The sequence below is a fragment of the Crocuta crocuta genome, unplaced genomic scaffold, assembly GCF_008692635.1.
Source record: "Crocuta crocuta isolate KB4526 unplaced genomic scaffold, BGI_CrCroc_1.0 scaffold48, whole genome shotgun sequence".
In the NCBI taxonomy this organism is placed as follows: domain Eukaryota; kingdom Metazoa; phylum Chordata; class Mammalia; order Carnivora; family Hyaenidae; genus Crocuta; species Crocuta crocuta.
In genome coordinates, this window is record NW_027533089.1 from 3661256 (window position 1) to 3675087 (window position 13832).

At 37.9% G+C, this 13832-nt stretch overlaps 1 protein-coding gene across 1 annotated transcript in view; it reads right to left on the minus strand.

The window, feature by feature from the left end:
• Window positions 1-711: 711 nt before the first annotated feature.
• PALMD (palmdelphin) overlaps window positions 712-13832 on the minus strand; it is a 46938-nt gene continuing 33817 nt past the window's right edge. The window contains exons 4-8 of the mRNA XM_077746101.1: window positions 8797-8911; window positions 8628-8661; window positions 8393-8506; window positions 5672-6766; window positions 712-1075 (exon numbers count right to left, since the gene is read on the minus strand). Coding sequence (XP_077602227.1) covers window positions 1032-1075; window positions 5672-6766; window positions 8393-8506; window positions 8628-8661; window positions 8797-8911 — 1402 coding nt within the window. The 3' untranslated portion in view covers window positions 712-1031. The remainder of the gene's footprint in view (window positions 1076-5671; window positions 6767-8392; window positions 8507-8627; window positions 8662-8796; window positions 8912-13832) is intronic.

The window sequence follows — 13832 nt, forward strand, 5'->3', positions numbered from 1 at the left end:
ATTCGGTTTCTGCCCTGAGAGGAAACAGACTATTCACTGAAGGGCTTGCAGGACCCGGGTAATATGCACTGGTATGATCCAGGGGAAGATGTGTGAGGATGGATTTTGAGAATATTAGATGGAGGGCAGTACAATAATGTAGAGTAGGAGAGAATTGGCTTAGGAGTATTCTTCAAATTAGGATTTAACATCTTGGCAAGAATACTTAGAAATGACATACTGTACACATTCTTATCAAGTTTTAATATTAGGATTCTAACATGTTTACAAGGATTGGTCAAACATTAGACTAGATTTGTATTCTTTGAGAATATGGGAAGTCCTCCATCCAGTAGTCATAGGTCATAATCAGTCATTGCACCATGGAGTTCACACTGAACTAAATGAAAGAAAAGGGAATATTTCAAGAAAAATGAACGTGTCAGTTATCATGTACAAAGTCATGAGCACTATCAAGATGCTACAAATCTAGTCCCAAAATATGAGGATAATTATTGCATGCACCTTTGGGATGGATGCAAAGAGTTTGAAGTCTCTACCAAATCAACAGGTCCTTAGAAGGATGCAGTTGTCTTAATGCCTTGTTGATTTGGGATATCATGTTTACTTGTTAGAGTTGAAGATGAATATTTCTGTGATGAGGTGCAATGGCTTCCTTTCAATTTTTGTATTAGCAGAATTACCATGTCAGTTAAAAGAATATAGTCAGGCTATTTTAAATAACTTTATTCTTAAATTTAACACACTCTTATTAGAAATGCTTTGGTATCAATACAATAAAAATATGCTGGTTTCTCCCCCCCTGCACTGAATTGTGTCAAGTAACTGGAAACGTTAAGCATTTGTTCTCCCTAGCTGTTTTGGAATTTTTCACAAATAATGATTACTGCTTATCCATCCACATGGTTTAATATGGCTATAATTATACTTTTTTTGAGTCTTAGGAAAAAGAAACAAAATATCCAGACAAGAAGTTGGCATATGTTTCATAGGTTCTTCTTCAAAGGATGTTTGGGTAGAGGGTACGCCTTTCAGATAACTTTTTTCCCCAGTTTTGCCATTCTCATCCTTAAAGCTGAAAATGGAAAAAAAAAGAGAGTCATAAAAAAAAAAGCTTTAGTTTTTACTCTAAATGACCATTTCATAGAATGCAGGAAAGTTTGAAACATACCTCAGATGATTTTATCCAATAATGTGAGCATTGTTTTAGTAGCACAAAAAGATAGTAGAAATAATAAGCTATGGTTAACTTAGGACTGAAGCAGGTTCAGAACTAGAAGGAACCTATTTCTATAAAGATTAGAAAAATTAGTAGGGCAAACACAGCATAAATTGAGTAAATATAGGATTAGTGCACAGTTTCACTATTAGCCTTAGATAAATTTCTATATGTCAATGACTATGTTTTGTGCATATTTCTGAGCTATGCACTACTAAAAATAAAAATTCTTTAAAAATAAAAGATAATTCATGGTTGAATTATCTTTTAAGCCATCAAACTTGGTTTTCCCAGGGGGCTCCATCCTTGGATATAGAATGACAAAAACAAATTTCTTGTGAGTGAAAAAATGTGAACCACTAATTAAGAGTTGGAGTAGTTATAAAATTACATCTTTGTCAAGATACGTTATAAGCATGTGTTTGGGGCACCCAGGTGGCTCAGTTGGTTAAGTGTCTGACTTTGGCTTGGTTCATCATCTCACGGTTCATGAGTTGGAGCCCTGCATTGGGTTCTGAGCTGACAGTGCAGAGCCCTCTTGGGATTCTCTCTCTTCCACTCTCTCTGCCCCTCCCCCACTTGCACTCTCTCTCTCTCTCTCTCTCTCTCAAACTAAAAAAAAAGATCTACTTTCAAATGACAATATACTTTTTGAACATATTCTACTGCTAATAAATATGAAGTAGAAAGCATTTTTAAATATAGATTTAGAATTCATAACACTGCTCTCATGTTCTGGGATCATGTCCTTAATATTTAGGACTTTAGAGTATACTGCCTCAGTCATGTTCCAAAAATTGAAAGATGCTTTCAAGGCACTGATCATTATATTCGTGTGTAATATGTCCCATGGGCCAGCTATTTAACTTATTGCAAGATTTCATTTAATGAAAAAACTATAACAGGGAAGACATTCTCTCGTTTTCCGGCCATATATTAGTTGTCTATTAACAAATGAAATGACCCCATCTCTAAGGAGATATTTTTCACAAATATGAAAAGTGATGGGGGATCCATTACTGTAAAAAGACTGATCATTTTTATTGCTATTCTACTTATGTGAAATGTTTTCATTTAAATGAAGTCAAGGAGCATTATTTCCCATGGAACCATAAGGAGAATGACCATTTCTAGTGTCAAGGTCAAGAATATTTCCTTGAATTTAGGACTAGCTGAGAGAACTCCCTTTGCTCTGTAGCCAGGAAGATGGTCTCTATTGCTAGGAGATGTTGAATGGTGAAGCCTAAGGAGAGGCTGTACTTCGACAGCAGGAAGTGAAATGAAGGCAGAAGGCAAGGCTTTATGTTTTCTGCTCTTGGGTTTTATGGCTCTCTACCTTGGCCATACGAAAAAAAGAGAGCAGGAAAAAGTCCATTTTAAGGGAATTTTTAAAGGTATCTTTTCAGGCAGGGACAAAGTCTTTCTTTTTATAATTACTCTTCAACTTGAGATTCAGTAAATCAGGCACAGCCTTTGTGCCATGGACATTCAGTGAAGCTCTTGAAAGATATCCTGGATGTGGACATCCTCAGGAGTGAGGTAATCCAGTAGTTCGCTGTCCCATTTCTTGAGGGAAAAAAATAATTCTAGATTGTTACCATCTGCTATTTTCCCTGTGGCCTATGGCAAGTAGATGGTGTGAGTTTCAAGTGGATGTGTGGGGCCAGAGCATGTTGACAATAGGAAGGTGTAGCAGGTAAAAAAATCTGGATCATCAGCTCTCCTTTTTATTTCTCCTTTCTGCTCTTTTCTGATCTTTACTTCCTCTCCCCACAGCAATTCAGACATGTAGTTTTGACTGGTTGAACTTGGTGGAAGAGAGCTTGCCTCCTTACTCACAGTATTCTTTGGCTCCTAGTGATTCCCGCAGGTTGGCAATTTTGACACCAATAGCATGTGAATCCCTTGAGGCTGAGATCCCCCACCTCTGTCATCCTAAAGTGCTGCTGAGATATCTAAGAGGGGACTAGGCCTAGGAGTACAAGAATAGGTTGGCAAGGACTCTCAAAGAAAGCCAGCTGCCTATTGGGTGGGAATAGTAGGGGAGTCCCATTAAAAGTGTACTGGGGCCACTCATTGGTGGATGTGTCTGGCATTAAGCTCTACTTTAGAGCATGACCGTTTCATATTTACATTAGCCAATGGCCTTTGCTGAATTTTCTTGTCATGACTTCACCTGTTCAAAAGTTTTGACTAAGACATCTGGATCTCCACTTTATGCTCTTTTCCAAATTCAAAATTGCTCTTAGATAAAGCTCTCATAACAACATTTACACTAAAAGAGGCTAATAATTCTTAACTATTATGCCTTCTAAGAATATTTATATTTAGTAGGTGACCTATACCATGAGTAAAGGAATTGACTGAAATGATGGATTTTCAAGTATTTCAGTAAGCATTTTTGCAGTTTTAGGGGAGAAGCTCAATCGATGTGGTGCTTGTGAAATGGAACTGCATAGGTTGCTATATATCCTATGTATAGGGATGCCCCCTGGGGGTGAGAGCATATGTCAATATGATGTGCATCTTTAAAAAAAACCCATTAAGGGGCACCTGGGTGGCTCAGTCAGTTAAGCATCCGACTTTGGCTCAGGTCATGATTTCACGGTTCGTGGGTTCGAGCCATGTGTTGGGCTCTGTCCTGACAGCTAGCTCAGAGCCTGGAGCCTGCTTTGGATTCTGTATCTCCCTCTCTCTCTGACCCTCCCTGCTCACGCTGCCTCTCTCTGTCTCTCAGAAATAAATAAAAAACATTAAAAAAAGTTAAAAAAACTTATTAAAAAGTATATCAGCTCTATAATCCATGCACCGAATTGGAAAACAGGGATGTAAAAACAATATCATGATGGAAGGCAAGGAATTTGGAGCATTCTGTCTGTCGTATGATTTGATTGATGGTACGGAACTTTGTATTGTTACTTTGTCTGGAAAAGGTCTTCCTGTTTTCATTATTTTAGCTCAGTGGCATGATTAGTGTTGTCTGGAAATATTAGTCACTTCCTGTCTTTTTCTATGGGGTAAATGTGTTGACATGGGTAGGGGAGAAGGAATAAGAGCATTCAGGAGAAGGTGGCTAACATCCAAGTGCAAAAATGGAAGGTTTTATAGTGGTGAATGTCACTGCTCTTGACCATAATCAATGTGTTCCTCTTTTCTAAGTCTACTGTGTTAGTGTTTTAAAAATGAATTTAAGATGAAAAATATGGTCAGCAAACAAAACTTACTCTCAAAATGGAAAGAAACTTTTAGTTTTAGCAGGTTTTCACTGTGGGGACATATCACACAACTCTGATTTAGAAAGATAAGCGTACAATTACCAAGAGGTTAGAAATTCTTCAGATAATTAAAATTTCAGTTGGCATGCCTAATTTAACTACTTAAAAGAATGGAAGAGGCCCATTTGCTTGTGTTATTGGCAACCCCAAACTGGGCTTATGGGTTGCAAAAGAACACTTCCTGAATTGTGCAAGTCCTACCACACTTCTATAGAATTATCAAGTTCTGCTTGCTGAATTAGCTGAGGCTTAACATTATTGCTTTTTAATGATAATCCTTCCACTAGAAATATTTAAAATTATCATCTCACTAACACATTCAGAACCTATATGTCTGTGTAATTTGACTTGGGTCTTTTGCCAAGGTTAAGTAGAGCTATTATAATTGATTTTGTCAGATTCTTATTTATTTTTTTTATAAATGAGAAGAATATGATATTCAAATGATAACAAGGAATTTAAAATTGATGAGCTATCACTTTTGTAGAAAAAGTGTAATTTTCCATTTAATGCTAAAAAAGCTATATAGCTATAAAACTTTATAGAGATTGAGAAATGTAAATTATAGAAAATAGAAAAAAAATTTGCTAAGTTAGGGAAGTCTATGGAAAGTTAGATGTTATAGATACTGTAAGGGAAATTGGCATTCTGTTTTAAAATGTAGAAAAATTAAGGAAATAAAGTTAATCTATATAAGTATAGAGAAACAAGATATAGCAAAGTAATAAAATATCACTGAATAAAATTTGTTTCTTATTTTTTCTTGCAAAATTAAGGCAACTTGTTAACTTAAGTAGAAAGTTTAAATAACAGGCACAAACAAGTAGCTGGCATCAGATTCTGGTGGGAAAAGATATGATATAGGCGATCCAATATACTAGTAATCCAAATATATTCACAAGCAGTACCGTACTATGACAGAAGACAGATTTCAAGTTTCTAAAGTCAATCATGCAATATCCAAATAAGGCAACAACTGTTTTTTCATTTTATCTTTTGAAGTGACTTAATCAGATCAGCATTAATTAAAAAACAAAAACAAACAAAAACCAAAAAACCGTAGCGTGTATTCAATGGGGTGGTCAAAAAAGCTGAAAGCAGGAGGGTATGTTAACAACATGAAAGGAAGATTGTCACATGATTAAACAGCAGTGGCAAGCCTTGTTATTTTCATTACCTGTTAAGGACGGGTCCTCAGTCCCATCTCCAGCTATCTGAACGTCAAGTGGAGAATGTTGAACCGGGTTGCCTAAGCTTTCTTCTTGCTCTTTCCGGGATATGGAATTTTTGTGGGGAGATTTGTGGTTTGTGTTCTCATAGGGATTAACTTCTGGTCTCTTTCTAGGAAGTGGTGTTGGTTTGGCAGGCTGGTAAACCTGACTGTAGGGAGCTACTGGATGGTAGGATGGTTTCTCAGCTTCTCCTTCACCTTCCTCTTCCTCATCATCAATCACAACCAGCTCAGCATGGATGATCCCGTCATACCCCGTCAGAAGCTTCTTTTCTTCTTCATTATCTTCTGCCTGCTGATAGCCCATGAAAATCATCGTCACGGGTTCTGTATCAACCATGTCAGAGGGCAGGGAATGAACGATATTATATCTGATATCTTCCTCATCCTCCTGGCAAGGAGAAGAATCCTGGTATTTTGACTTCCCAGCTGGTGCTTCACTGGGACTCAGTCTTGCCTTTGGAGAGGATGCGTATTTGTCCTGCATCGTATTCGATTCTTCCCAAGGAGTCATCAGACTCTTTTGTAGGGTGTTGGGTATCTCCTCAGCTCGTTGAGTCATTGATCGGGGTTGAGGTATTGGCCGAACAGGACTGATATGATTGAAGCTGTTGCCCCTCTCCTCTGAAAGCCCATTGTCCATATTGTGTATGGATTCATTCATCTCATTACCTAGTCCGTTAGCTTTCATCTTTATCCTTTCTTGAAAGTTTGGTCCAGGGGTTACCTTCTCCCTCTGTGGAGTTGTAGGCCTGCAAAATGGATTGGCATATACAGGCTCATGATACTCTGTTGGAGATTTAGAGTTTCTCTCTGAGGCTTGTCTTAAAAGTTCTTCTACCTCAACTGGTGCCAGACCATCAGTGCCATTGTATGCTGCATCATGATTAGAGCTTACTGCATATACTGACTTTTGCCCGTCATCATAAACTTTTATTCCTGTACCTTTAAAGTCATCTGATGGGAGAGGTATAGAAGACAGGACTGTACTTTCTCCAGTTTTCAAGTCTTTTTCAACTTTAATTTCCATGGCATACAAAGCTGTCGAGAGAGAGAAATTTGATCTTCGATTTAGTTAACTTTTTCTCTAATAAAGTAGCCTGCTTTCACAATGTATTTTTATGTTGTGTGCCCTTTGATATTCTTTTATGTGATATTCTTTTATGTTGTCTATTGCTTAAATTTTTGATTTTATTCATTGATTATATAATGGCCAACACTGTAATGACCTAGGTTTTTATGTAAGGATGTATGGAATTACTGAAAAAATGGGACTGAAAAGCTGGTTGGAGGAGAGAGGGCCATGATTTCATTGGGAAACCAAAAAATGTCCTCTTTGTAACTAATCTAACAAGACAGATTACACACTTACATTATTCAGTGGGAGGAGTCAGACCTCTTTTTTAGCTAGAAAGAATAGGTTGCACCAGGCATTACAGCAGGTAGAAGGTCTAGCATAGTGTATTTTATTAAGTCACATCCTTGCTGTGTGGGCCAGCAGGCTTCTGAAATCATAGAGGAGTGTTCTAAAGTTTTCACAGCAGGGACGTTGTTTAAATGTAGAACTGGTATTGAAGAGGGAGGAGGAAGGCAAGATTCACGTGCTTCTCCTTCTACCTTCCTTTTTGGTTTCTTTCACTCCAATTTTCAAGTAGGGAGAAAAATAGACCAATATCAGCTGAACTGTAACAACTGAACTGGAAAGCGCTGTGTAGTTGAGCCCTGCTTCATGGCGCAGGAAAATTCCTCATGGCTGGAGTTTTAAGCGCTAATAGGAATTTGGGCAAAATTACAGTGTGGCAGTGCTTTGGCTTCGGCTCTGACCTCTCACTTTCCTTTTTGGACCCATCTTGATTTCGTACTTCCTCAGTAGCCTGGGGGTTCCTGGCTCTCCCCGGCTCCCCAACTAAAGCTGCAACCCTTCCCACTCCCAGTCTCTGTGTCCCCTGTCTCTGCTCTATTCTTTAGTGTTTTCACAGCCTAATCTGATATTTTTAATTTATTTACTTAATTTTAGGTCTGTTTTCTCCTTTAGAATGTCAGCTTCAAGAAGGCAGAGATTTTTGCCGTTTTAGTCACTACTATATTCCTAGTGCAAGAACTGAGCTTGTCATATAGTATGTGGTCACTAAATATTCGTTGAATATTTAAATGAATGGCTGCTACCTGCATATAGAGTGTAGCTTCCTTTTCTAGTCTGAAATTCAAAGGTTCCCTCTCAGGATCCGTACAAGCCTTCATTTTTTTCTGGAGGCTTTGAAGTATTAATTTTATGAAAATCACTTCACATGGTAACTAATAATACACATAGGTAACTAATGCCTAACCTTCCCAAGAGGCTATTTCTACTTTCATTAAGGATCTTAGTAATCCAAGAGAATGCCTACTAGTTAGAATAATTGGGGAGTGATATTTTTGAGCAGGGGAGCTTTGCTTTTAAGAGTTTGTCTCTTTCAAGCCTTTATCTTCTCTGTCCCTACCTTGTTTGCATAAGTACTATAAACTCCATTATCCCTACCTATGCAAGTGACTCAGATACCTCATGGGACTTTGTAAAATGGACCATTGCTTAACGTGAAGCATCGGATGCCATAGCAAGTTGCTAATCTCTGACATTATAAAATCTGATTTTGAGAACCTGCCTTTGGATACAGAGTTTTCATATACCTTTTCTATTCTGTTCATCGTCTTCTATTCCTTCATTTCTTTCCCTCCTTAATCTGGAAGGCACATAGGATTTTGGAAGATCAGGGATATTAGCATAGATGTCTTCAATTGACTCTGTAAAATTAATATTAATTCAAAATACATTTAGAATATATTTATAATAATGGGAAACATTTCTGTGGGTTTATTAAAAAACATCATAGTTAAACATAGAATAGACTGCTCAAAAACATACCTTCTGCTGTTTCTTCCTTTTCCACCTTCACAGACTATAAGAAAAAAGAGTTCTCCATGATTAATACAGTTTAAAACATGAATTCTAAATGTGGATATAGTTTGAAGAATTATATACTACTTGTAGACTCATTCTGGAAGGGACTCATATGTTAAATGTTAATGCTTACCCTTATTATGTCTTCTGTTGTCCTCTCAATTGATTTTAGTTTCTTTAAAATTGCCTCTTCATTGATCGAGATTTGCAGCTCAGCCTTTTCAAGATCTTGTATCTCTTTCTCAAGTCTGACAACAGAAAGATGCACTTTTCACTGTTTAAGACACTACAGATGTAGAGTTCCCAAATATGTCTTCTCCATACATAAACTTCCCTTGGAATATTGCATGTAAATATCCAGAGACCTTTTAAGAACATAGCATCACACTAACCATCACATTGAGTACATAGAAGGTACCTAACACCTGACTTTGATTTAACAATTTTCAGTTCATGTTAAAACATTTTTTTTTGACAAAGGAAATTCTTAGGTAAACTATTTTAACCTTGTCTCATTTTCTTCATTGCAATTACCAATGTTATTTCCAAATGAAATAGAGAAATTTCTTTTATAAAAGAGACTTAAGTTTGAAGTTGAACCAAAAAGTATGGTTCATCTGTAGTCGTTACGTAGCCCAACAATTTTCTTACCCGAGTCTCCATATTATTTGGTGAAAACATATAATAATTTTTTGTAGCCAGTTAGCACTTTATAATATTATAATAATTAGGCTTAATTTAATAATCAAAACTATCACTTCAAAACCCTGCATATCCTAACATTGAAAATGACACTTCGTTTTAATTTCACAGTTTCCTAATAATTGTGCCATATTATAGTGAGTAGGAGAGATGAGAAACGGACAGAACTTAGTATAATGGCCTCAGACGCTGCTATTTATAGAGACTACATTTTCTGGGGGGAAAAAACGGCACACATGGCCTGATGAAGTGTAAGGGAACTTATAGGGGCAAAGAGAGAGACATTTGAAATCGGACTGTTACAAACATTCTGAGCTGGAATCTTGACCAGAGTGCAGTTGCATGTCAGATTCAAGTTAACATCAGGGTATGATGTCGTGACCTCTTCCTATATAAAAACATACAGCTGCCAGCATTCATGCAGTTTGTAAAGTTGACCCTTGGCTGCCATGGATCACATGTAGTTTCTCAGCCAAATACTCTACACGCTAAAGTCAGCTGCCTCAGAGGATGGCTGATTAGATAGAGCAGCTAGTCCAGGAGGTGACAGCCGTGAATATTAACATCTGCTATGATAATTGTCAGTTTTTGGCTTCCTTCTTTAAGATGGTTATGGATTTGGCAGCTTAAAAATATTGTACTATTGGGGCACCTGGGTGGCTCAGTCAGTTACGCGTCTGACTACAGCTCAGGTCACCATCTCGTGGTTCATGAGTTAGAGCCCTGCATTGAGCTCTGTGCTGACAGCTCAGAGCCTGGAGCCTGCTTGGGATTCTGTGTCTCCCACTCTCTCTTCCCCTCCCACGGTCATGCACATGCTCTGTTTCTCAAAAAATAAATAAGCATTAAAAAATATTGTGTTATTGTCACACCAATAAAAGCCCAAGATATGGTCTGCCTGACCATTCTCCTACTCATTGCTGCAGTTTCAAAGTTCTGACTCTTCTGCTGCTGCTGGCCCTGGGTAGTTGGCCATTTGTAGCTAAAGAAGTCTTCTCACCTATCATAGAATTCCAAGTAAAATATTGTACTTCTGGTTTCTTAGAAGTTCCTGAGGTGTGACTGACATTCTGTTAAGACCAATCTCCATCCATGGTAGCACATCAGCCTATCAGTAGAGTTGGGATATATGTTGGCTGGCAGAATGGAAAGGTCCATACCAAAGCATGATAGATCTGGATTATTCTGTTTCTGCTATTCACTGCTTGTGACAACCAATCCTTTAACCTCCCTGAAACTTGGTTTTGTAACATGTACAATGAGAAAATAGTACCTGCCTTAAATTTTACACAGAAATTTGGTGAAGCTAAGAAGAGATGATGTATATGAGCGCATCGAATATGGTTGATATCAGATATAAGTGTTATTATGGTATAGTTTTAAAGGTCTTCTGCAATACACGATGTCTTTCTCCTTCCACGCCCTGTCTCACGGGATCCTTTACCCAAAAGCATGTTAGAGACAGTCTAATGAGGATCTTTTGAGTAGAAAACAAGGATGATTAGATCATTGCTGCAAGCAGCTCTTGGACTGCAGGATTCAGCTGTGGATCCAGATGGATCTGGGTTTGAATACTGGTTCATCTTCCAACTTCCTGTGTGACTCTAGACAAGTCACCAAACCTTGCTAAGCCGCATTATCTTCATTTACTCATTCATACATCCATTGAAAAATATTTGTTTAGCATCTGTTTTGTACCAGGCACAATTCTATGTGCTAGGTATATGACAGTAAGCCAAACAAATTCCTGGCCCCCAAGAAGTTTGTAACTAGTGGGAGGACACAGACACTATACTAACTGGGGAGTTTGTAACTGTTTTGTATAAAGAGCCAGGTAGTTAATACTTTAGGCTTTGCAGGCTGCACATACAGTTTCTGTTGCTTATTCATCTTTTTTCCCCTTTTATATCCCTTAAATAATAAAAAAACATTCCTAGCTTGTGGCTATATAGAAATAGGCAAGGGCTAAATTTTGTCCTGGATCATAGTTTGCCAACTCCTGCAAATGTATATATGTACATATTTACATACATATATGTAAATACATACACACATTTATTTATGAAGAAAAATACTTCCACAAAAATGTAAGATAAAGTAGGATAAGGGCTATAAAGAGAAGGATAATGGGGTGAAGAGTGCTTGGAGACGGGGCCCTATTTGCACAGTGGGGTCAGGGATGGGCTACTTGACAAAGCATCATTTGAGCAGATATGAAGGAAGCGAGAGAAGGGTACATGAGGGTTTTAGGGGAAGCATTCTTCCAAGAGAGGTAAGAGTGAGCACAAAACTCAGGGTAAGAGCACAGGGAATAAGAAGAGTGGTGAGAAAGTCAGAGAGGTGGCAGGTGACTACATCATTTGGAGCCTAATGCATTGTAAGGCCTTTGGGGAACCACAGGGAGTACTGAGCAGGGGACAAACATGTCATGACCTGAAATTTAAACAATCTCATTAGCTGCTGTGTGGACAATAGGCTGGAGTGGAAAACCACGGAGGTCAGTGGTTGTAATAGTTGACATGAAGACGGCTTAATTCAGCGTGGTTGCCTGTAGAAGGGTGAGAGGCGATTAGAATCTGGAAATATTTTGAAGGAAGTGTTGCCAGGATTTGTTGATAATTACATGTGGGATATGAGAAAAAGAGAGACATCAAGGGTGAGTCATATGTTTGTGAATAATTGGAAAGATGTGAATGCAATTGGTTGGACAGATATCTGGGAGGGAGAAGAAAGAGATTGATGCTGGATGTGGTAACTTCAAGATAGTCAATGGAGACATGGAGAAAACAGACACAAATGTTGGGAGCTCAGAGAAGTCTGGGTTTGAATGTGAATTTGGGAGTTGGTATTTGTAGCCGTAGGTGTGGATAAGATTTCCTAGAAAGTCAGGGCTTCTAAGGACCAAATCCTGGAACAATTTAACATTTAGAGATCCAGGCACTGTTACTACTTCACAGGGTTTAATAAAGAATAAAAGAAATAGCATGCACTCAGCAAATGCTAGTTTCCTCCAGTTTCTTCCCCTTTCTATAGCTGGGGCAGAGAGATAGATTCTTGATCTGTTTGGCCAATTACATCTCAGAGATTTAGAAATGCACTGGTATTTATAGTTGTTTTCCTCTGTAGAGAGGCTCATGGGTAATGTAATGCCATGTGATTCTCATGGATGCCTTTAGACTAATATGGTAAGAATATGAGGTTGAAAGTCTGCTAACCCCATCAAAGTATCTGCTAATGAATGTCTTTGAAGGTTTTCAAGTCACTGGGTGAAAGATGCCTTAATACAAGGTTGCAGTCAAATGATATATCAGGCATGTTTATGAAAACCAAACAGAAACAAACACCCCCTTTCTCTTCTTTATCATTTAGTTACAGCCAACTCTCAGTTACGCAGGATAAGAAGGAAGCCTCTTGGTGCTAATTACTTAGAATCACAAACCTCTATAGGAGATGCTTAGTGATATAGAGCATTTCCTAAAATTCACACTCCAGTGTAAAACTGTATATCCTATTTTCTTATGTTGATTTGATACTTCTATATATTACTTATGGACAATATAAATAAGATCAAAAGATAAATGTTACACATTTGTTGCTCTAGAAAAGCATTCTGACAGATCAGAATGCTAGTGGAAGTGATGATGGGAAGCCCAGGAAAGAGTAACAGTATGGAACTGGCTTTGGCCAGCTTCTCTCACGGAACTCTGAGGGGAAAACACTGTGGAAGAAGAGGAGGCCTGACAACCTCCACACCAGAAAATGTGCCAAATTTTTGAGGATTGCCTGCTCTTAAGGAACATAAAAGAAAAATTGCAAGTGGTATGCAGGCACTATTTTTGTATCTATCGCACCGTGGGTCTTAGCTGGCAGTGATTTCCCCCTGAGGAAATCTGGCAATGCTGGAGATGGTTTCTTTGTCACAACTTGAGGATTGCTACTGGCACCTAGTGGGTGGAGGCTAAACATCCTACAAGGCACAGAACACTTGCCCGCAACAAAGACTTATCTGGTCCAAACTGTGGATTGTGCTGAGGTTGGGAAGCCTAAAACAATGCCCGGTGGGCATAGTAGGTGCTTGATACATGCTTCCTAAGGGATTTTTAAAATATCCACCTCTCTAATATGTTAACTTTTTCTTCATTGTTTTTCTTTTCCATTTAGCTATAATATGGAATCTAAACTATTATTTGTTGAATAGAATTTGATCATCCTTATTTTTATTTAAAATTACCATTTGGGTTAACTTCCTTTTCAAATTTCTCTGTATCTATATTTATGAATTTATTTATTTATTTTTTCTGGCACAGTGACCATTCATAGTTAGGAGGATACTCAGCCCTGCTTTAAAGCTCAAAAAAATTCAGGGCTTAAATTAGGAATTCATATGTAATCCTTTTCCAAAAACTTTGAGTAGAGAGAAAAATTTAGCAAGTATAAATGAAATATTGGGGAACATGTACGTGTGTG